A 23,850-nucleotide genomic window follows, 5' to 3' on the forward strand; every position below is an offset into this window, starting at 1 on the left:
ATAGTATTTTCCCCATTAGTGTTCTTAATTATTTTTCTTTTTAACCTAATTTATCTCAACAAAAAAGTGTCTGTTACTATTTATTATTTCCTCTAGTTTTGAGCAAAAGAAAGTGCTCGGTGACAAGCTGCACTCTTAGCACTGCCTGTGCTGTCTCAGACTCAGAAGTAGAATTAGTCCATGTAGAGGTGACAAAATTAAACATAAGGAGGTTATCTGTTAAGTATGCATGCATAGGCACATCAGACATGCAGCTAAATGGAAGTACATACATTAAGGGTAAGAGGTATTGTAATCACTAAAAAGTGGCAATACTAAGCTTATTTGATATTTCCTGTTTGGAATTCCTATTCATGCTTGGCCTAAGTCTTCTAATACAACGCCCGCTTTAGGATTAATTTACCATTATTTAGAAATTTAAAAAAATAGAAAAGAAAACTTGCACTGTTTTTCTTATACTGACATTTTTGTCAAGTTTCCTCAAACTCCTATGCTCTGAAGCAGGAGCTCAACCTCGGCAGAGGATAAGCTTTATATTAGTGTTGGATCTTTCTCCAGTACTGTCAAAATCTGCCAAAATAAACCTTTGACAATTGCCCTCAGATTTGCTCAAGAGCAAGAGTTAAGTTATAAAAATGTTGCTTGTATATTCCGATTTCTTTAACAGGTTGTTCTGACCTGACAAGGCAGGTAAACAGTAATTGATCACACTTGAAAAGCCCATGGAATCCAGACAGAGCTGTACAACTTTGGCACTAAAAACAGTTGCTTTGCCCAGAATTTATATGCTACTCTTGTCTGCCACAGTCTGTTTTTCTTGAGCTCTTAACAACTTATTGCATCTATGCAGCACAAAATGTTCTCCGAAGGGACAACAGCTGGAAAAAAAACCAAAAGCAAAATGAAACAAAAAAAGTAGAGACAGGACAAAGTCTAGCCAGCAAAGAAATGGAAGATGTAAAAGAAAAGAAACTACCATCAAAACAGACTAAAAAGCCACAAGGACTCCATCCTAGCTTTGGCTGGGCTAGAATGAATTTTCTTCTCTAGTAGCTTGTACAATGCTTTGCTCTGAATTTAGTGTGACAGTAATGCTGATAATACATTGATGTTTCAGCTGTTGTTAAATAGCATCCAACGTATGCCAAATACTCTTCTGTGACCAATGATCTGCCACCAAAGAGGTGCACAAGAAGCTGTGATGAGGGAGCATAACTGAAACTGCTAACCCAAACTGACCACAAGGACATTCTATATTGAAGAACCTCATGTCCAGGATATAAACTGAGGGAAGCTGGCCAGGAGCTACTGATCATGGCTCAGGAATGGGTTGGGCATTGGTCAGCAGGTGATAAGCAAATGTGTCATGCACTTGTTTCTCTTGAATTTTACTCTTCACTTTTTCTCTGTCCTTTTCATTATTATTTGTAGCAGTAGCAGCAGCAATAGTATTATTAGTATAATATTTTGCTTTGCTTCAGTTATTAAAGTGTTCTTATATCAACCCACAAGTTTTACCTTTTTTTCTCTGAAATTCTACTCTCCATCCCACTGGGAGTGGGGGTGGGAGAGGAAAGGGAAGTGAAGAGAAAAACAGGGAGGGGAGAAGTAAGGAATGAGCAAGTGGCTGTGTGGTAATTAGTTGTAAGCTGAAGTTAGGCCATGGAAGATTCAATGCTGAGAAATACGGGGATTATGAGACCAAAGGAAAGATAAAGCTAGCATAATTATGCATGAGAAACAGAAATTTTGCCACATTAGGTTACAAGACATGACACGCTTAAAGGAATGACAGCCTTAAAGGAATATAAATCTATTTTCTCACTGTAAATATTCCAGCCTGATCATTTTGTCATTTCTTTCCCATAAAATGTTTTAGTATGCACACTTTTAACAGAACACTATTTTGTACACAATGGACACTCTTCTGAAAAGACAAAGTTACCATGCAGTCAGATTATTGTACAATTGTAATATCATCAGTTTTCAGTATCTCCCATTCAGAATGTTATAGTGACATCTAGCTCCTCAAAAACACAATTTAATTCACCATACAAAAACCAGAAAGCACTCACTCTATTCAGAACTCAGAAACAGCCAAATATACCCAATCCTATTTTCCCAGTATTTTCTTTATAAAATTAATGCATACTCAAAAAGTCTGCAAACTAATCAGGTTACTTTGTGTTTAGACTGAAACAAAATCAAAGTAAATGTTGCTTGCTAGTCTTTGGAAACACAAGAGACAGGAATAAAGGCACAAGAATATAAGTAGGTGCTTTCATGTGGTTTTATGTCTTCTGAAACTCCTGTCTAGCCACAGAAGTCTTAACAATAATCCAAGAATGATATGAATGCATTATGCTGAATGCTTGTTTCCCATTCACACTGGTGAGATACAGTAAAGGAGAGCATCCACAGATTGTTACATGATGAGAAGGTGTGTGAATAGATCCGAAAAAAAAAAAAAAAACATTTGCACAACTGAAAAAAAAAAAGTGGACTATTTCTATAGTCATTTCTTCTTTGATAGTATTTGTATTAGGTAGGGTACTATCATAGTTCCAAAATCCAGTGCAGCAGTTTTATGTTGAGACAATGGGATATCTTAGAGTATTAATTTCATTTTCCATGTCTTTGTCCCAGTGCCCTTTGTGTGAACAGTAGAAGATTTCTAATTCTCTTATTTTATTAGCTTTATTATTATTTATTAGCACCATTATTATTCCAAACACTGGGTTTTCAATTATAAACATGTATCTTTCATCTCCATCACTATCATGAACAAACCAATATCATAAACAAAATAGAAAGCTTTAACAACTTAGGGAAATCTCTTCTTGGACTCTAGTATGTGACAATCATTACTTATGAACACAAATTTACATAGAATTATACAATACTGAGTTAACAAACTAATTAGTATGCATTTATGAAAGATAATTTGCAAAAGTATGGTAAGTGTGATCTGAGCAAGGAAGCATAGCTCTGCTCTATTTATCTTGATAAGAACACGATATGAGAGTAATACGCAAGTGATAGTTGCATATTAAAAAAAATTCATCAGGAAACTGCAGACTAATTATTACAGATTAGTAATCTGATGTAATGTTTCTGATGATAGCATAAATATTCAGGAAAATTTCTTAAGTAAATCAAATTGTTGCCTGCCTGGAATAATCAAACCATACTACTTAAAAGGCCTGAAAATATGTGCAAAAAAATAACTTTACAATACAATTTCAAGAAAACACTTTTTTTCACTAATTGCATCTCTTCAAGTATTAGTTAGTCGAGACTGATCTGGTGCTTTGGCATGTACACTTTTGTAAATTAACAAGTTAATGTGCTAGCAAGAATTGTAGTTAGGCAATTTTATAGGAAAGAAGTGCTAACAAGCTCTCTCTCTCCTGCCCTCCTGGATTTATTGGGATTGAGAAGACTACACTGAAGAACAAAAGGTTCTACAGAGACCCACATAATTTCAAAATTATTCAGATGGAAAGAACTGTATCAGAGATATAGTTCTGTAGGATATCAGAGAATTTATAGAATTCCTTCAGAAGCTTTGACAATCAATTATTCCTGCTTATGAAACACACATTGTAATAACAGGATAGTAGCAATAAACAAGATCTAAAGCAAAACTGGTTAGAAAGTATGTTTTCATTGTAAGTAAAGTCCAAGCACCATTCCCCATTTCTAGCTGCAGGAAGCAATGCTTCAAACTAAAGTGTCATGCAGAACATTGAAATTATTTAACTGGTGACTCTAACAACAGCTATAAAACAAGCACTGCTTTTTCCAAGTTGTTAAAGATGTACATCAGGAAAACAGATAAAAATACATTTACATTATCCTTCATCCAAGTATTAACACAATGGTATCCCCATCAGCTCACCTCCAAGAGCAGCAAAACTTGGATCCACATGCAAAGGATTCCAATCCCCACTTAGCCGATACAGGGCAGCCTGCAGAAACAGAGAAGGAGAAGCAGGAGTCACCCAGAAGTTCATGAAAGATTAAGAAACATATCACAATCTATTTTACTAGACCTTACATAATATACTCTACAACAAGGTACATAAAATGGAAACTAATTATTACTGTTTTCCATGACAAATTTATCCACAGTATAAAACAGAAGTATATATATGAATTTTTCTAGTAACATAGAAACACAGTATCATGCTTTTCTAACAACAGATTCATCTTACAGGGATCAGAAATAGCCCTAATTTTTTTCTTTCTAAATTATTATATACTTCTCTCATAGCAGATTAATGGGCAACTGATTCCAGTATCAAAAACAACAAAACCGTAAAGTAACACTACAAGCTTTCTAGAAGACTTCTGCTTCATGTTAAATATTCTTTTGTTACTAAAAAAGTAGAGAAATACAGATTTAGTGTGTTTTATATACTGTGAATGTGAATAAACCTGAGAAACTATTAAAAAAATGGCTACTATACTTGAGGTTTCTCTCCCTGTGTAGCTTTAGCATTTTCATTATCAAATCTTGTATTTGCTGTACATGCAGAGCAGCCAGCAGTCCATATTATGGAGATATCAAAAGCCAACATGTGCATATTTCTGAAATACAATCTTCTCTGGTCAACAGATTACAGTGGAATCCAGTGACTAAATTATAGTGGAGTACCCTTTAGTAAAAATTTCCCATAAGTACAGTGAAAATCAGTACATCACATTAACTAATGAAGATTCCAAGAATTTAGCAGCTTAATTACAATGACATATACAAATTGAACACAGATTTAATTGAAAAAAGCTTTTAAACTGAAAACAAACTGTACTTTAGTCAAGCACATTGTTGGCCTTTGGAATGCATTGTCAGTAAAGATTTTTTTCCCAGCATTTTGAACTACGACAATAAAAAATGGTATGTATTTATTTGAATGAGGATAAACTGTACTAAATTCTGTTTGGAGGAAAGAAGACAGAAGATTTCTCAAAGAGAAGGATGAAAAAATAAAAAGATTCCTGAAAGGAGTTATTTTCCAACATATGTCTAACACTGTTTATCTATCAAGTCTGAGGCAGACAGTGTAACTAGAGAGGTTCTGAACTCTTGTTACCATTTTAAATCATAATGCATCTGTTTTCTTTTTTAATCTATTAATATGTGGGTCATTTCTCTACCTATCTACAGCTTTAACACTAAGCTCTACCTCTCTCTTATTTCTCATAGGAATTTTCAGCTCACAACTTGAGCCTGAGCTAAGGTGGAATATAAAGACCTTGTCTCTGCTTTCTGTGAGAGCTGGAACCAGACAATAAAAACAGCAAGAAGAAAACCCTGAACTGTACAACATTAGCAAAATCTTAGAAAGGCAAACAGTGAGCTAATACTCCTCAGTGGCTGTTTACGTATTTGTTTACTGGTTTTGAAACACTTTTCCTTTTGGAAAAAAAAGACAACAGTGGATCTGGAACTTCTAACTGTAGCTTTATCTTTGCTAAAAAGGTGTATTTATTATAACTTTTTTTTCAATTATTTTCTAATTAATTGTACAATTTCTCAGGAAAATAATGAAGACTGGAGATTTAATACTAGTGTAAGACTGAAGTTCAGCTGGGTCTCTATTTGAGATCCTAAAAAGGACCAAAGAAAGGGCAAATAATTTCCTGAACATGTAAAAGTTATAACACTGTGAAAGACATTTTTAGTGAGAGACAGACCCATACTGTCTTTTCACACAAGTAAACTTAAATCTGACAATCTCAAGAGAATTCTTCAACAGAATTCTATGAAATAGGTTATCCCCCTTCATTACTCTTTTACAAACTTTTCTTTCAAAAGTCTGAAATCTAACAGTATATTGCTACTCAAGAAAAAAATTGCCAGCTACCAAATTACTACATAATTAAGTAACTTCATAGCTAAATTAAAATTCTATGGTCTTACTATCATTCTTCAATTAATTTGAATTTGTACAAAAGTTGTCAGGAGGCTGTCTTCACAAAAGAGCTGTTGCAAAAAAATTTAATTCTAGCAAATAACATTTAGTTGCAGTACTGGAAAATTCAATATATGGATCATAAAAAAAAAGACAAATTTCTGTGTTAAGCCCAAAACTCAAATCTAGCTATGCAGCTGTTACTTACTAAAACTATAAGAACTAATCATTTATTTAGAGTGATAAGCACTACCTGGGAAACAATATTTGTACCAAATGCTTTTTAAATTTACTGTAGTAAAAAATACTTGTGCTTTGCTAACAAAATAAAGGTAGCAGTTAGAAAACAACTGTGTTCGAAGAACTAAATGTGGTCAATGTATTTAACTAAAATTCTGACATATTAATCTGGGAAATTATTAATCTTTTTGTATTTTCAATAACAACAGTGACACTGGTCACAACTAGGAAAAACACAGGCAGAACTGAATAAAACAGTTATAACAGTTTTTTTCAGATTTAGTGCAGCCAATTCAGGTCTGCCAACAAATTTCATTTACCACAATCTTTGGTAACTCTTCCTTTTATAAACTACAGTTAACATGAAAATGAAACTGCTTTAATGCCTTGTTGACTCTACTTTCTATATTACTCCAGTAAAGACATTTCAAAAGTGGCAGCATCAAGGGGACGGGGGAAAAAGAAAACAAAAAGCCAAGCAACCAGCAAAAGAAACATCCTTGAAGGATTACAAGAATCAATTGATGTAAAGCATTAGATTGAAGTCAGTCATAATATGGCTAAATTGTTCTCCAATTAATAACACAAACTGTCAAGTCTCATTTCCTAACAATTTAGGAGTTCTGACAGACCACAAAAGAAAAGGCGATATCGAACCTGTCTGTGCCAATTTTTCAGTCTTCCTGCAGACTGTAATAAAGGTCAGTGGTAAAGCTAATGAAAAATGAAGTCAACTATCCACGTATTTTCCCTTCTAACTGGGCAGAAAAATGCCTCTACCCAAAAGCTTACCTTACCAAATAAAGATTTGTCTATATGAATACACGTATGTACAGACATGAACATGCATGTATGCTTTTACAGATTATTTAAGACAAAAAGCAGTCAAGCCATCTTGTGAAAAAAACTCCACGATCTCCCCTGCATGTGCCAATGGGCTCTCATTCACTTTAAGAACAGTGAATATTTCCAGTTAAAATGGCAGTGTTGATGCTTCAAGGGCTCAAATTTAGCATAGTACATAAGTAATTCACTGTACATAAAACTTCCTTACCCTGCACTATTCATACATTTTCTGTTTGTCTATATCGAATATTTTTCAAATTTAGTATCAACTTACATAGTCTGACACAGACTTCACAAAACATTAATCATTTTTCAGTAGCATGACAAATATGCAAGAAGCCTTTCCCTTAACAATGCCTCTCTTAATTAATAATAATAATAAAAAAAAAACAACAACAAATTTCTTCATTTTGGGGAACTTCAAATGGACTAACAATTTTACAGCCTTTACTAAGGCATGTATATATACACAAAGGGAAGAAACAAAGTTGCCAAGTAATACCGTCTTGTCTAACCAGACTGCCAGACTAGTACCTTTTCTTTTATCACTTTAATACACAAAATTCTACCGTAAACCAAGATCTCAAATATTTGTCAAAATTGCCATGATTAAAAAATTATATTCTGATCTTTCCAACAAGTATAAACACAAAGGACTGGGGATTAAATAAAACTTAACACTAATAAGAAATGTTCAGAGTAATTCTTTTATAAACACTTACTATATAACAGTTCTCTGAGTACCATTTCTGCACACTGAAACTTCTAAACAAATGACAGAAAGCCCATAAAATCTTAGCAAAGACTTCACATCCCTTTGTTTCTATCATCCTTTCTTGTTTTAGTACTTTTTCTTCTGTCACGTTTTCATATTTTTGAACCTCCATAATATCATTTTTTATACCATGAAACAAATTATTTATGCTATAAACAGAAAAAAAATCACTGAATCTCTCAGGAGGCTCTTTTGTTCTATTGCCTGAAGTTCACTTAAATTTACACACTTTTAGGCCATGCTGTACTACAGTCTTTACAGAACAGGTTATAAATTAGAATATTTTGATGGGAACTATGTCATACCTTTCCTGTTGTACAACAGCTTTCATTTTCTCCTGTTCGCTGCCCATGCTGCAGGCATCAGTGTAGATGCACTTCAGTTGGGCTACTGATCCCATCACCTTTTTGTGAGTAAGAAGATGCAATTCCTACACTAGTAGGAACTCTCAAGTGCTTCCATGTTTTCTAACAGATCAGTAACTCTTCTGTCTCTGCTGACACGTGGATTCCACCTCCACTGAGACATCTTCCCTCAAATACTGCCACACTGCCCTCATGCGTATCTCTAGTGAGCCTAGTTTTACCCCCTTTCCTGCTTCAAATCTAGTTTAAAACTCATTTAATGAGCCCTGCTAACTCCTGTGCAAAAATCTTTTATGCCTTTGAGACAGGTGTACTCTATCCACGTGACAGCAGACCTGCTGTTGTGCCAAAATTATGCCACTGACACCTGGCTCAGAGCCAGGTATTGATCTGTTGAGTCTTCCTGTTCCTTCCTCATTTCCTAAATTGTCTAAAACCACAAATATTTACATATTCTTAGGATTAAAACAGATATGAAAACTGCAGAATAAAAGATGGCTTTCCACAGATAAGGATTCACATTCCAACTACACAGAAGCTTGAAAGGGTCTTATCACACCATCCACAGGTGTAAAGAAAAGCTCAAAATAATGGATCTACTGGCAATAAGGCAGAAAACACTTCATAGTAGATTTTAGCTTAATAATTCATTAAGCATTCACTAAAAGCTTCCCACACTCCTCTTTCATTCCGAGAATTCTTCTTAGTAAGATTTTATTGTGAAGTCCACTTTCTTACAACAAATTTGATTCCTGCATAATTGTCTTCACAACTGCTCTCAGTTACATTAGGAACTGTAATTTTAGCTGAATTTGACACACTAAAAAACTAAACTCAGATAGCTGCAGTATGAGCAGGACTGCAGGACTGAGAATGATTCAGGAAGGGAAGGGGACTCCTGTAGTCTTAATCACAGGATGCTGATAACACTACTTCAAACAGGACAGCGGCCTAAATTATTTTCTCCTCTTTCAGAGAAAACAAAAAGTAATGGAATGTTTGAAAAAAACCCCAAAGCACTAAAAATCGGCAATTTCTTCATATCCTGTCAATCAATTTACTCAAAATCTCTGGATGAGTAAAGAATCATATTCACTTATATAGTGCGTATATATGTCCCTTTTTTATGCTGCTAACTGTATCATAGTCAGAAAAATCACCATCTGATGCTGTATGCCACTCCTTTAAAGATTTTTTGCATAGTTACAAGACCTCAAATATTTATAAACATTCTTGCTTTATAGATTAGAAACTACAAGGAGAAAAGGTAACTGTCAAGTAGCAGAAACAAATTCTAGCTCTCCAATGGAAAATTTGAAGGCCTAGATTTTTAAAGCACCTCACATTTTTGATGAACAATTTTACAAGCTCAGAACACAGCCTCTGGGGATTTCAATTTCAGCCTGTGATGTTCAGACATACTCCGGCTAGTCCTACTCTCGAATTCCATCTTCCAAATTCTATTGTCTACTCCTCTATTATCAGTTACTGATTAAAGAGCACCCATGTCTGAGTGTTTTGGGATATCTGGGTGACAGTGGCCCACAGAACAAAGTACAGAAAATCCATCATCAAACAATTGCAGTTCCAACCAGTCTCTCACCATGTGATAAATTTTCCTTTCATTACTCCTCAGAATGTAACTTCTTGCAATAAATAATATAGGAAAACTGACTTCCTACACTGTCTCAGTTGATGCCTACAGCCTTCCTTGCATGTGGAAGGAGTTCCTGAAGAGGAGGGAAAAAAGCACACCATTCATGCCAGCATCACTGGAAACTGCATCATTAAACACTGCACACAAAGCAGATTAAGACTACAAAACCCACAACCTTTACTTGGAATTTTTATCTTTTAGATATCTGTAACACTTACACCACTATCATAGTTTTTCAAATAAAAGCAACTTAAAAATGACAGGATATAAATAAGCTCCTTTAACTGACCAGTATTAGGCTCAGCTTCATTCAGCTCTAAAGAAGAATTTAGAAACTCCTGAAAGCAAGAATAGCCAAACTACTTGGCCCCTGGAAGCCTTAGAGCAGAAGTACCATGTGTTTGAGATCTCCAAACTGTATGGAAAAAATCTGAAAAAAATTCTGCTGTAGCAGCAATCTGCATGTGATAGCTCACATGACACTGCATTGCACAGTCTTAAAGGGTTCACAGTTCCATGTACACAACTGATTCAAAAGCATTACAGGCTGAGACACCATGTTTTTCAAAACCTGTCTAAATGTTCCTTTTTACTTTTTTGTCATGTCTATTTCTCCCTGCTGATATAAGTGACAAGCATGCAGAGTTACAATTCAGAGTGGGAGAATGTTTTGGAGAAATACATGATACTCTTGCCAGCAAAAAGATTTTTTCTACTGGCAAATATTTTGTAAAATTACTAAATGTTCTATTGAGATAAGCTGACATTAACAAGAACTTGGAAGTCCTGCAAATTCCATATACTACAGCTTTAGTTTCGCCATATTGGAAACCAAACAGGTAGCTTTCAGAAAAAGGTGAAAGAAAACAGAGAACAGTAAAACTGAAATTACGTGGTCAATAATTTCATCCTGTGCACTACTGTTACGCTGTTCATTTGCTGTCACTCCACTGTGTATTCTGAATATTATTTCTGATACTTGAAGATAGAGAACAGTTTTTTGGAAGGAAACTTGTAGAATATCAGAACACTAATTTTTTTCTACAAGCAAACAAACCAACCATAGAAAGTCCACAACAAATTGAAGACACCTCACTTGTTTCCTCCCTCAAAAGTGGCTTGTATTAGTTAAGGTATTATCTACTTTAAATAAGCACTGCAGCTTACCTTGTGTGTCATCAGAAAATGAATTCCCAAGAAATCAACACATTTAGAAAGAGAGTGAAAGTTATATGCAGACAAAATTCTCCAGAAATACAAGTCATTCCCTGCCTGTTATTTTTCATTGCATTAGTAACTATTCAGCAAAATCACTTTGATTGATTAATTTAAGCCCCCAGTTTGAAAACTGTCAGGACAAAAGCACTGTAACTACATTAAATATTCCCTATAGGGATGAAATTGAATGATCCATTCCTTGCTAATGGCTAATAGTCAAACACACTCTAGACATCTTGATCTTCTGTCAGAAGGTCTATTTAATTCAAAAGACTTATTGCAGTGTGTCTAGAAGTTCAAGTTACAGAGACAGAACAAGCTAGAAAAATACCACAACACACATGCATCTCTGCACGGCAAGATGCAAAAATTGTCATCTAGTTCTCTGCAGAAAAATTCATGAATACAGAAGAAATATTTTATGCCCTTCTTCAGCAAGATGCAATTTTAAGCTTTAAAGGCTTTTAGGAAATCAGATACTTCTAAATTTTTCTTAGCCCTTTTTACCTTTAAGAAGCTTACATCATGGTACTATAACTCATTCACACGCACTGGCTGGAATGTAAAGAACTTCTCAGAAATGGGTACAGACCTGAGAGGGATAAACATATATTACACCTCTCGCTATTAGTCTTTGATACTTCTAACCAAAAGGATTACTTTGTTCTGTCCACAGTCACATAACACAAAGATTTTTCAAGAAACTGTAGGTGGCTGTACCCTCTCTTCTGCTGAATACACGGTGATGGGCAGAAACAGTTATTTAGCCATCCATTCCCAGTGTCTTCCTTGCTAAGCGGTGCTTCATCTCGTCTGCATCACTCTTCCTCTTGGAAAAAACTCACTGCAGTAGAGTTAGAACTGAATAAACTTTCAAGGTAACTACAGTTATTATCTTCAGTGAAAGACAAGTGTGTAAATGTTTCTAAATTATGCATGGAAGTCTATTTATCAGACGGCTTACTACACAATCATGATATGAAAAAGGAAAAAATGCTAATTATGAAGAGCAGTTTAACCACGTAATAATGGTAACACAAAAATTGCGTGTCACAACTATCACTGGACATAAGTACAATTTAACTTAAATCAAATGCCATATGCAAACTGACTCTTCCAGTCTGTTTTATATTCTGTACAATTCAATAGTTGAATGGCAACAGTCATTTCTGCCAACACACTTTTCATTTAAACACTAAGACATTCAGAAATTTTGAAGCAGTTTGCATGCCAGCTTCCATTTTTTAAAGGAGATTTTGGGCAGTTATGTGTCATTCCACAGACATATAAATGTAAAATCTTGGTAAATGTAAAATACTTTCCCAAGCTGTCCTTCCCATGAAAGTCTGTAAAGTTCCTGAGTGCTACACCTTCCCCCTTCTTGTACATCCACCCTGTCATTATCAAATACTACTGAAAAATTTGGTACAGAAGCTGTCTTGTGATTATCAAAGTCCACTGGCTATGGCTCCTCTAACTTCTAACTAGAGAATAATTCTCTTTATATATCTACCTGTCAGAGTAGATCTTAAAAAAAAGCAAGTGAAGTGACTATTCTCTACTACTTCTGTTATTTCCAAGAATCAATCTTGCAATAGCAAGTTTCCCAACTTTTGTGTTATAGTGTTATTACTACCTTTTACCTCATGAATTTCGAGCATTGTGTGCACAATAATTCTGGACATACAGATTTAATGCTCAGAAACTATAACTATCATACGAACAAGGCAATCATAAATACCATGTGAAAATTGATGAGCCTGGAATCAATTCAATATTATCATGCAGTGGAGAATCTTTCCAACATTCTAAATAAACACTTCTAAATACTGAACTTTTAGAGATGCTCTATCTCATCTAATAAAGGGTCAGCTGCTAGAAAGCACGTTCCACCATATTTAGCCACTTGTCTGGAGAAAAGTGCTTTCTCACCATTCCCTGTTCCTTGCTCACCTTGCCAATTTTCAATGAAGCCTATTCAGAAGACTAAAACACCTGTACCTCCTAGACCAACACTGTGAATTTTAGGATGCAGCCAGTACATCAGTGACATAAACAAAAATGCTGATCTTGGCTCTCTTTCCCAGTTGATGTGGGTAGGGATAACTTGGACTTCAAGCACAAGAATCAGCTGTATGAGACTTATTCCATATATAATCAGCAAGAGCCTAAGCAGACATTGCAATTACCGCAGTTCAGCTAATGCTCAACATTTTAATATCATCTTCCAAAGCTACAGCCACCTGCCATGAATAGGTTGATTTTGGAAACACCATTCAGTATCCTAACGTTGGTAGCTACAGACTTTCCTTTCTTATTTGTCTGACACCTGCAGGTTTTACCTTGAGAGGAGGTTATATTTCTTCGCACAGGTTTCTGCCTGGGTAAAACAGATGCTTGTGAACCAGTGGGAATGTGGACAAATAGAAATACATCCAGACAGTGTCTGTAAGTATTTCAGGTTTCCCTTGACTCCTCCTATTACAAAAATTTAACTTTTTCAAAACTGTGAGCCACAAGCAATTTTTTTTTTGTCACAATGTGTTTGTTTGCACTATGTGGTGTAAATTTCTCAGAAAGCCTGAACCTTCTTTCCAAGAGCACAACAGGGTACAAACATTCATCTCCTCCTTCTATATAAAATTTGTAATAAACAATTATAAAATTTTATCAGTATTAAGAAAAGAATGTTTTACACAGTACATTGAACACATTGTCATAAGCTAGAAGAAATTTTAGCTTTACACATACATACACACACACACACACACACATATATATATATATATACACATAAATAAGCAAGTATAAATACTTGGGGTATATCAGAAAACCTAAACTATTAGTTAACATCATTTAACACTCCTTTTTCCAAACAAAACAAAGATTTCCACACCTAAAGAACACAGAGCTTTACCTGATCAGCTGTTGTAACATCAGAAATTACAGCATCAGGGGGCCTCTTGGGTGGAACTGCTGTTAACTAAAGCACAAATAATAGCATTATCAATATTTCACAGCAAAAATCTTTTATCCATACCTAATAACAGAATATACTAGTTACATATAAAAAGAAACAATATTTACCAAATTGGTAATCTTCCTCCTATCCTTTCTCCATTAGTCCAGAAAACAAGGTTAGCCTTACAAAGATAGTGATTCTGAGGCATCAGATCCTGCCTACAGTTAAATTATTTCCCTGATGTATTTGATAACATTTCTTCCAAATTATCCAAAAAAAGCCAAGCAAGAATTATTCACTCAGGAAAAAATAGCTGCCTCACAGAATAGCAAAATGCTTTGGAACACATAAACAAAATTGAATCTTTTAAAATAATACTTTTAAAAGCACAATATAGAACAAAATTATTTACTACCTCACCTGTGCACTATGTTTCATTACTTTTCACCTTTATGAGCTTCCAGCACCTTTTTGTTTTATACTTTTTTCTTTTTTTTTTTTTTTTTTTTTTTGCAATTACATGCTGCATATTAAAAGCCCCTCTTTACTTCAAAAAAGCTGTTCCTTGTGCAATCTACAGCTTCATAGTTCAAAGACATAATTCTTATGAACAGATTGATGGAGAACATCCTAGATCAGGACAAAGTACACCATAACCAATTCAAGCTATTAAAGTAGCTGACATATTTTTTTTCTCCACTACTCCTTGTATTTTCAAAACAAAAACGTCCAGAAAGAAACTAGCATAGATTCTAAAATGAAAGGAAGTAAATTGATTCTCACCTGTAGTAATTTCATTTATCTTAATTTGTGTAAGGTCTTTACCAAAGGAAAGAGAAATAAAAAGAAAGCAAGTGCTTTGTAGTTTCATGTCTAATAAAAGCAAAGGCTCTTCCCTGTTTATTAACACAGAGAAAGATCACTTCTTGGGTTGAAGTCTTGATAACAGCACTCCTCTTGTCACTTCAGAGAACTACAGTGGACCTACACAATTGGCTTAACAACAAGAACATTACCTAAACACATTCTCAAAGCAAGCATGACTTGCCAGTCTATTTCCAGCTTGTTTAAAGAAACACAGCTTTGACCTACTGAGTCATTAAAACCAGCCAACATGTGAATTATCAATAAAACCACTCTACCCACAGATCAAGAAACCCTCAACTCTAGGAAGACACATGACTTACACAAAACATTGCTCACCACAGACCTCAACTTGGAAATCTGTTCCTCTTGACTTGCAATGTAATTTTCAAATACAATAAAAGTGTTAAGTGACAAAAAGACACACTACAACATATGTCTTTTCAGCTTGGGATTTCTTTTTGCACAGAGGGGCACAAAACTCTTTTTAATTGAGAAGATCTGCAAGGAAAAAGCAGGAAAATTCACCATTGGAAAACTGGCCTCTTCCATGCCGATGCCTCTGTTGAAATTGCTGTATTTTTGTCTTAATTGCACTACACTTGAGGGATTTTTTTTTAATCATGGGAAGGTGCTACCTGAAACATGTATTCTTCAAATGTTAAAATGTGAAATAATGTATATAACATTCTCACACTTCACTAAATAGAGTGAAGAAATTGCAGTTGCTGGAAGTGCAATCTTTAACTAAGGGCCAAAGCACCACAGTGGACTCAGTGATGTCATCACAATAGGTTAGCCTTCAACACGGTTTTTTACATGCACTGCAGAACAATTAAGGGCTCCTTCAAAGACCTCAATTGTCTACAACAATTTCCTGTGATTTTTTTTTATACTACAGAGAGGCTCTTTAAAGCAGTAGGCATTTCAGTACCTGTAAAGTATTTGTTAAGTTTATATACCGTAAAACTTTTGTATAATTGATACAGGTTTAAGTAAAAAACCTTTAAGTTTACATGCAAAAATCCCGAAGAACATCACCTACAGTATTTAGATACATGAAACCTAGGTATTTCATTATTAATGTTCAAAACCACTGAGCTTAACATATATTCTTATTCAACTGTTTACTACTGTAGTGTCTCAGGGCTCTAGTTCACAGTAATAACATGAAGTCACAACTGACACTGCCCTCAAACACAGTATTGAAGGGGACAGTGTCAGGTACCCAAACAGCTACCTCAAGCATTTTGACATACACACTCTGTGTTCATGTGGCAATGTTTCTTACTTGCTAAATCTCTGAAAACAGAAAAATTCAGCTCCAAACTATTGCTACTTCTCCTCCTCTTTATGCTTCCCAAGCCTCTTCCATACAAACACACAGATTTAGAAAGAGCTACACCTAGAGATCTTTTCTAGAAACTGCAAGCTCAATCCTAATACTGCTTTCTGTTAGTATATTATACCATTTCAAGTATTTCAGTGTAGGAATATTTCATCTGTGTAATGTTTATCAATTCATTTTTCTCCCTAACTCTCAAAACAAAACCACTGGTTCCCCAAGACCTAAACAGTACCTTTTCACTCAAGCTCTGCAGTGAGCAGAAGTATTTCAGTTCCAGCTGAGCTTGCTCAGCTACACTGCTTAAATGGTAGTTTAATACTTCCTAGTTCATATAGCTAATATTCTTCCTGCAGTGACGACAAAACTCTTTATTTGTTTGGTGTTTTTTTTAAATATAGATATGTGTGGATTTACCTTGGCTTTTTCTGTTGTCCGTTTTCCACCAAATCCTCCAGCTCCAACAAAAAACAAAGAGAACTGATTATAACACACGAGGTCCTTTCCACAATAGGTATTCACTGAAAGACAAAGAAGAGGAATGTCATATATTGTCTTCAGTCTCCTTTTTCATACAACTGTCATGCTTGTTCCAAAAGACAAGTTCAGCTTCCTATTGCAGTTCATATTTATTTCACTCCTTTATAACTCAGACTGGAATTCAGAACTGTTGTGTTAATAATGTTAATTTTGAGTTCTGGAAGAAATTTAAAAACCAGACACTGCTCACATAAATAACTTTTGCATATTGTAGGAATAGACAGGCTTTATATTAGCCCAGTTTGAAAACAAAACACAACTATGATGAATGGTCAGTAAAAAACCTTTTACAATTTTATCTGACCACTGGAGGAATAAAAGGTCAACAGTGTTTAGAGATTCACGGACTATAAATATACTCTTTCTGTCTAATTTCCCAAAGGACCTTGGCATAATCACACCTAATGAGAGTAAGATTCTGGAAACTGCAAGTTGTCAATTTCTGAAGACATTCTCATTCTCTAACTTGGATTTAAAAGGAAGTAAATGGGTTTTGTTTAGAATAAAATAATGCACACATAAAAAGGGAATGAAGGACATGCTCTTAAAGATCAATGCTTTGCAGATGGGTCTACATAACAATATAATTAACTTTTGCAAAGCCACCCAAAAAACACATGCAAACATGCAGATATGCAGGCACACACCCCTTCCTGTGGGGTGGCAGAATATAAACTGGCTACCTTCAGGCAGGAGAAAATATTATTATTGTTAAGAACTTTGATCTGTTTTGCATGGTGCATTGTCCTACCTACACAGGAAGAAAGTGTTTCTATTTCAGTAGGCTAACTGACAAAGAACAATTACACAGCCACATCTCACTGAGGTTTAATAAGCTAAAAGTCCTCTCCATGGAATGGCTGGCAGTTATTGGTACAGTTAGTTAAAAATGAAGCGTAATAAATATAACAGTACCCCCATCAAAAGCCCTAAAACATTTTACCATCTATTAGCAAGACTGCTCCTGATCCTTTGTCCAGAATATCAGCAACAGTTGCAACTGACCTTAATTCTCCTGTAAGAATAGAACATGGACACATTGTAAGGTTTTGCTTCAGGAACAAAGCCCACAGATCACTCTTTATATTTCCCTACTATCATACTTACTAACTTCCTTACCTACTACTATCATTATTGTTGCTGTTATTATTATTATTATTGTAATTATTATTATCAACATCACCATAAGCATTGTAAAAGTCATATTAATTACAATCGTCCTGACTATAACAACAGCACCTGTGAATCTTTGCAAATCTTTGTTTGAAGATCTGAGTGTTGTTTTGCTTGTATTTTTATAACTTTTGCAGGTTTTTTAAAATAGAATTTTGCTATAGTTCATGTATTCAGAGCTAATCACATCACCTGTTAGACTCAAACATATTGCTATCTTCAAAGATAACTCCATTTAAGGATTGTCCACAGATTTCAGTAGGGCTGAGGCAACCATAATCCTACAGAAGAGAAGCTCAGCTCAGAGCCTGGGTACAGGACCCTGAAATTTCTCACAGAGGTTACTGCTTTAGAGACACATAAATGAGGCTACAGAATGCAAAACCAAGAACCTTTATGAAGTCCTGGCAAACCATTACTAATCATCAGACTTCACTGTAGTAAATATAATTTTCAGGTAATTTTTGTTTCAACAGAAAATTCTGCCATTTATTTGAAGCTTGCATTCCTTGCTACAATCTCAAAAATTTAATTTTTATAAAATACCAACAAGGAAATCCAGACATATGGATATCCTGAATTAATGTAACAAGTAACTCTCAGATAGATACTGTAATCTATGAAAACTCAGATATCTCTGAAAATAATTTGCTACCACAGTAATAATGCCTTGAGAATTTTGACAGGAAGAAAAGTAATTCTTATTAGCTACCTCATTAGGATGTCCATTTGTTTTTTTACATCCTATCCTTTTACAGGCACACAGACACAATCAGTATTGAAGAATTCTTATGTAAATATCCCAGAAGTTTTATGATACAACCTCATTGAAATATTTTAAAGTTTTGGTAGTTAGTATAAAATTAGATGAATAATTCACAGGTATGTAGGGTATTTGCTTATTGTATCAAAGACAATGCATACTTTACTAAGTATGCTGTAGAAAAGCAACACCTGATCTCAAAAACAAGTTTCAGAATTCCTTCAAGAACACAACAAGTTGCCTCTCTTTTCCCCCACTCTTAGTAAAAAGAATATGCAGTATTACAGTTTGAAACAAAGCTTCCCTGTTTCCATTTGTAACATGGCTACAGGAACTGTGTTCATAGTGAAAAACACATCAACACAGGACTAACCTGAGGTTGGTAATGGTTTATAAAGCTCCAGATACTGCTCACCATGCAGCATCTATGTAAAGAAAGACAGTGCTGTAACAATAATCAATAAATAGACTGCTTTCTCCCCCAAGTCAATACAAAGCAATTTTACAAAGTGTTCAGAGCAAACAAAATAAAAAAACCCCAAGTTTTTCTTTTGTTTTTCTAACTTCATCCCCAAAATGTTTTCAAATAGTTTTACGCCTTTATGGTTTAAAAAAAGCAAGGTGAACACAAAGTAAAATTGAATATCAAATTCATCATACATCTCATCATAGGAAGATGCATTATACAAGCAAAAAAAAAGAATACAAACCACTGAATTTTTCATTTCTAGAACAAAAGGGACTTAATACTACAAAAACCCTAACTGAAGTCACCTTTCAGTTATATGATACATAAGCAAAATTAGCTACTTTAATCTTCCATACCCTTGCAAGATCAATATTTAGTCCTGAAAGAGAAGGAACACCATCGAACATTGATGTCTGAGCAGGAATTACTCCAAAGCTGGGTAAACAGCAGAATTCTTCACTTCCTTCAAAGAGAAATTTTAGGTGGTCTGGATCCTTAGTTGACATTCCCACACCAAGTGCATATAGAATAGGCTCCAAGTGAGTGTATTTATACACGTTGGTACCCAATTTACGGCCAACAATGCTTGCCTGGAAATAAGAAGTCAGCATAAAATAAAAATCAAAACCAGTTAATATTGAACTTGCATTCTTTCTGTAATTCTTCTATCAAACCTGATGCCTGAGGATTTTATTTACAGTCACATATACAAAAAGTATGAGTAATAAATATACCATAAAATATTAATGTATTCATTGCAATACAAGCAATCCAAATGCAAGGCATTATACCTTGCTTCAAGCAATCTACCTCAAGAATAAAAGGTGTAACTTCATACAGCTGCACTCTCATCAGTGCATAGATTTTTTGTAAAACAAACCACAATTGAAATAATTAACACCATAATAAGACTGAAACGAGGAAAAATTATCTATAGAGAAGGAGCCAGAGCAAAGTGACACTGCCCAACAGCACCCAAGCTCTGCCGCTTTTCTGAATAATACCCTAATTAGAGATGCTTAACAGAACTTAAAAGTACTGAGATTCTGCATTTACCAATCTATTCAGCCATAAGCTTTCCTCTGATCAATAGGAAAAACAGAGACTGGAGTCTGGAGACGTTTTTCATTCTACTTCCTCAGTTCACATTTTAAATTTCACCTTTCTTTTTCCAGATAGTAAGCCAGAGTACAAGCTGGGCAGCAACACTGGTCTCTCTGCTCAAGGTTTACATACAGCTTTGAGTGCATCTGGTAGACAGATTTACTTACTGTGTCAACAGAAGAAGAGAGCACTGATCCAGAGCTTGTTGAATTCATAGAAACATTCCCTTGAGATTCTATCTGACTCAGAGCATCACTCAATACACTTATGGACTCTAGAGAAAGAAATTGGTAAAAACTTACTTTCAGATAACCATACATGACACACTCCAGTTACAGACAGAAAACACATGCATCAATCAGCCAATGAGATATAGCCTGGTATTTCTCAGTTCACCTTTAAACCACAGTAAAAGTACATCTGCAAATTCAGCACAGTGCTGCATTTTACAAGCATTAACACAAAAGTAGAGGAAAAGTGATTTCTACACAGGTTCCATCAGTTCTGCACCCACCAGTGAACCATGACACTTATCTCAATGTGTTAAGGAGAAGATTAGTGCTGTATGTTTCAACTGTCTGAGAAGCAAATATCTGAAAATTACTAGTGATTCTCTTATGAAAATTATTTGCAATACAAGTCACAGGTCTAATCTCCTGACTGTGACCATCTTTCCTGAATCAGACAGATAGAAAAGCAAGTAAGTCTGAGGCTGAACAATCACAAAATTGTAAATTATATGATGAATGGCTGAATTCATCTATGGCCATAGAAGGCCATCAAGTACAATTTATTCCTTGAAGCTTAATAGGGTTAAAATCAACATTAAACATTAGAAAGAATCAAACAAAAGGTGATGAGAATCTCACTCAGAAAAATAAAAATGTGTTTAAATCAGAGAAGTGCAAAATAATTTCTTAACTACATTAACACAGAGTTACTCCTCTCCACTTCAAAACCCATGCCAATACTGACTTGCACTGCTGTTTGCATTACGACAATGTTGCTCTATCACTCAGCACTACTCTAAACAGCCTCCAAGGTAAACTGCATGCCCTCTTTCAGAATCCTGCTTTCTTAGAAAACTATCTCTTGCTTACCAGTCTCATTGACAGAATCATTGTAACATTTGTTTGTGGTCTGAATCTTGTGAAGAAAAGGAATATCTAAAAAACATACATTGTCACCTCTTCTGCCAAAGACAAGCTTCCTCTCTGGATACAAACTCTGTCACAGTATGACATGAGGTTTTGACACAACATGAAAATGTGAAAAACAAGATTTCTGATTTGTAGGAACCTTTTAAAAGGTAACCTCTTTTATACCTTTGTTCATGCATTAAATGAATAAAAGAAAATCAATACAGAGCTATTGGGAGAAGTAACAGACTGATTCTACTTTTTCTGCATGAACAAAAGGAAGGTTTCACATTGTTTTAAAATCTTCACAGGAGAATACAGGTTTGATCTCCAAGTAAATCTGAATGTTTCCTCAACTTAGCATGGCCACAAACTAATTACATGTAGGAATACAAAGATCACTTTTAATGGTGAGACCTAAAGCTTAACATACATTTTTGATAAAATTATTTGTCATAATTAAGATCAACAGTGGAGGAGGTGTTGGATGGTCAGTGTCTCAATGTCCACATGGCGATCAATAACACATGGTGTCCCTCTGGATGACATCCCTCAGGTGTGTCACCACACTACTCAGCTTGGTGCACCCTCAGCAAGTTTGCAAAGGGTGTACTCAATGCCTTATTGATGTCACTGATTAAGATATTACACAGTACTGTCCACAATACAGTCCTCTGAGGGACACCATGCGTTCTGATCACCATGTGGACATTGAGACATTGACCATCCAACACCTCATCCACTAAACAGTTACAGCCACCACATTCATGTCTCAGCAATTTAGACAAATGTTATTGGGCACTGTGTCAACGGCCTTAGACAAGTTCAGACAGATGATATTCACAGGCCTTCCCTCACTCATTGATGGAGTCACTCCAACACAGAAGGAAATTGGGTTGGTCAGACAGCACTCACCTTCGGTGAATCTGTACTGGCTGTATCAAATCATCTCCCTGTTCTCCATGACCTTCCCATACACAAAATTGAGATTCACAGGATGGTAATTCCCAACTTCCTTTCTAACTTTTTTTTAAGACCCAAGAAATACACAATTATACCAAGCGGTATAATTTTGGCAGAAAAAACCCAGTAGGAAACTTTTTAATTAACATAATTATCTTATTATTGGTGTAGGGGTATTTTTTAAATTGCTGGACTACCAATAAGCTCTAAAACCTCAAGCGTTCACCACCTCAGAATGGCCTGCTATTATACAGCAAATTAATAGCAGACAAAAGGAAAAGACTAAGCTGGAGAGTAAAGGAAATAGTCACAACAAAGGGCATCTCTTTTCAAAAGTATTAATTTTCCAACAAGGGGACATTGCATATGAACCATATCCCTTAACAACAGAGGAAACACCACAAGTGTTTAAACCTTTTTTAAATACATATAAGGAAAGCTAATACTGAAGCTGGAACACTTCTCTCCTAATGGAAGTTCCTCGTATACAAAGTATGCATACATATGCACTACGCACCTTCAGTGTGTTTTACATTAATTTGCTCTATATCAGACATAAACTTTTAAGATGTGCCAGAAGTCAAACGAGAACACTCAAGTTATTTTCTATAAATAGATAGCTTCTAAGAGAATTAAAAATGCACAAAATTTCTAATAGCCAACAGACCTTTAGCTGAAACTGGCTAACATTTTCACAACTGAAGAGAAGCTTGAGACAGAGTGCCTCACCTACATCATAGACACAATAAATTCTGCTTCCCTAAATAACAGAATAACACACTGACTTGCGCAAGAGATACTACAGAATGCTGTGTACAGTATACAGCCTTCAAGACAGGGATACAGCCTCTACCACAACACAGTCTGATTCCCTTCCTCAATAGGAAGAATTGGACAATAACACAAGAGCAAGCTGTACAAGCTGTACAAAAGCAAGGAGAAAAGTGTTGGGAGTTGTACCAACATGCAGTGCATGGTTCAGCTGTGACCTACTGCACTCTGCACCACATATTCAGAAGCTTCCACATCATACTTAATTTAGTCTTTCTGCTTTATGTACAGAATACAAAGTCATAAAAGTCAAGCCTCTCTTATCAGTATTATTAAACAAGAAATAAAATTATCATCTCATATTACAGGGTTTTCAGCTACATTATAAACAAATACTTTATCTAATTCCTTTTTGGGTAATGCACCTATTGCTCAGTACACAAATGCTCTTCACAACATCGTATTACTCAAATTAAGAAAATCTACAGGAAGAATTTTAACTTGCAGATGTTAGGTATTGTACTTTTTAATCTTTACTGCAAGTACTCTAATTAGTTTCCTTTATTTCACAATCAAATAACTTCAAGCAATAAAGAGGAGAATTTGACAGCAGAAGAAACTTCTAATAGAACTAAAAATTCTATTCAGTTAATGAGAATTTTCCTCATCCCTTATGCTGATTCTCACAAATACACAATACAACAATTAATGCACAGGTTTTTATTTAGTATTTGTGGC

General features: G+C 35.1%; 1 protein-coding gene across 1 annotated transcript in view; it reads right to left on the reverse strand.

The window, feature by feature from the left end:
* The window catches only part of HSD17B4 (hydroxysteroid 17-beta dehydrogenase 4), a 61,418-nt gene that overhangs the window by 18,404 nt on the left and 19,164 nt on the right, over nt 1-23,850 (reverse strand). The window contains exons 12-18 of the mRNA XM_021546256.2: nt 20,407-20,513; nt 19,492-19,725; nt 19,040-19,091; nt 17,674-17,745; nt 16,608-16,711; nt 13,937-14,002; nt 3,902-3,971 (exon numbers count right to left, since the gene is read on the reverse strand). Of these exons, the coding sequence (XP_021401931.2) occupies nt 3,902-3,971; nt 13,937-14,002; nt 16,608-16,711; nt 17,674-17,745; nt 19,040-19,091; nt 19,492-19,725; nt 20,407-20,513 (705 nt within the window). The remainder of the gene's footprint in view (nt 1-3,901; nt 3,972-13,936; nt 14,003-16,607; nt 16,712-17,673; nt 17,746-19,039; nt 19,092-19,491; nt 19,726-20,406; nt 20,514-23,850) is intronic.

The sequence above is a fragment of the Lonchura striata genome, chromosome Z (assembly GCF_046129695.1).
Source record: "Lonchura striata isolate bLonStr1 chromosome Z, bLonStr1.mat, whole genome shotgun sequence".
NCBI lineage: Eukaryota > Metazoa > Chordata > Aves > Passeriformes > Estrildidae > Lonchura > Lonchura striata.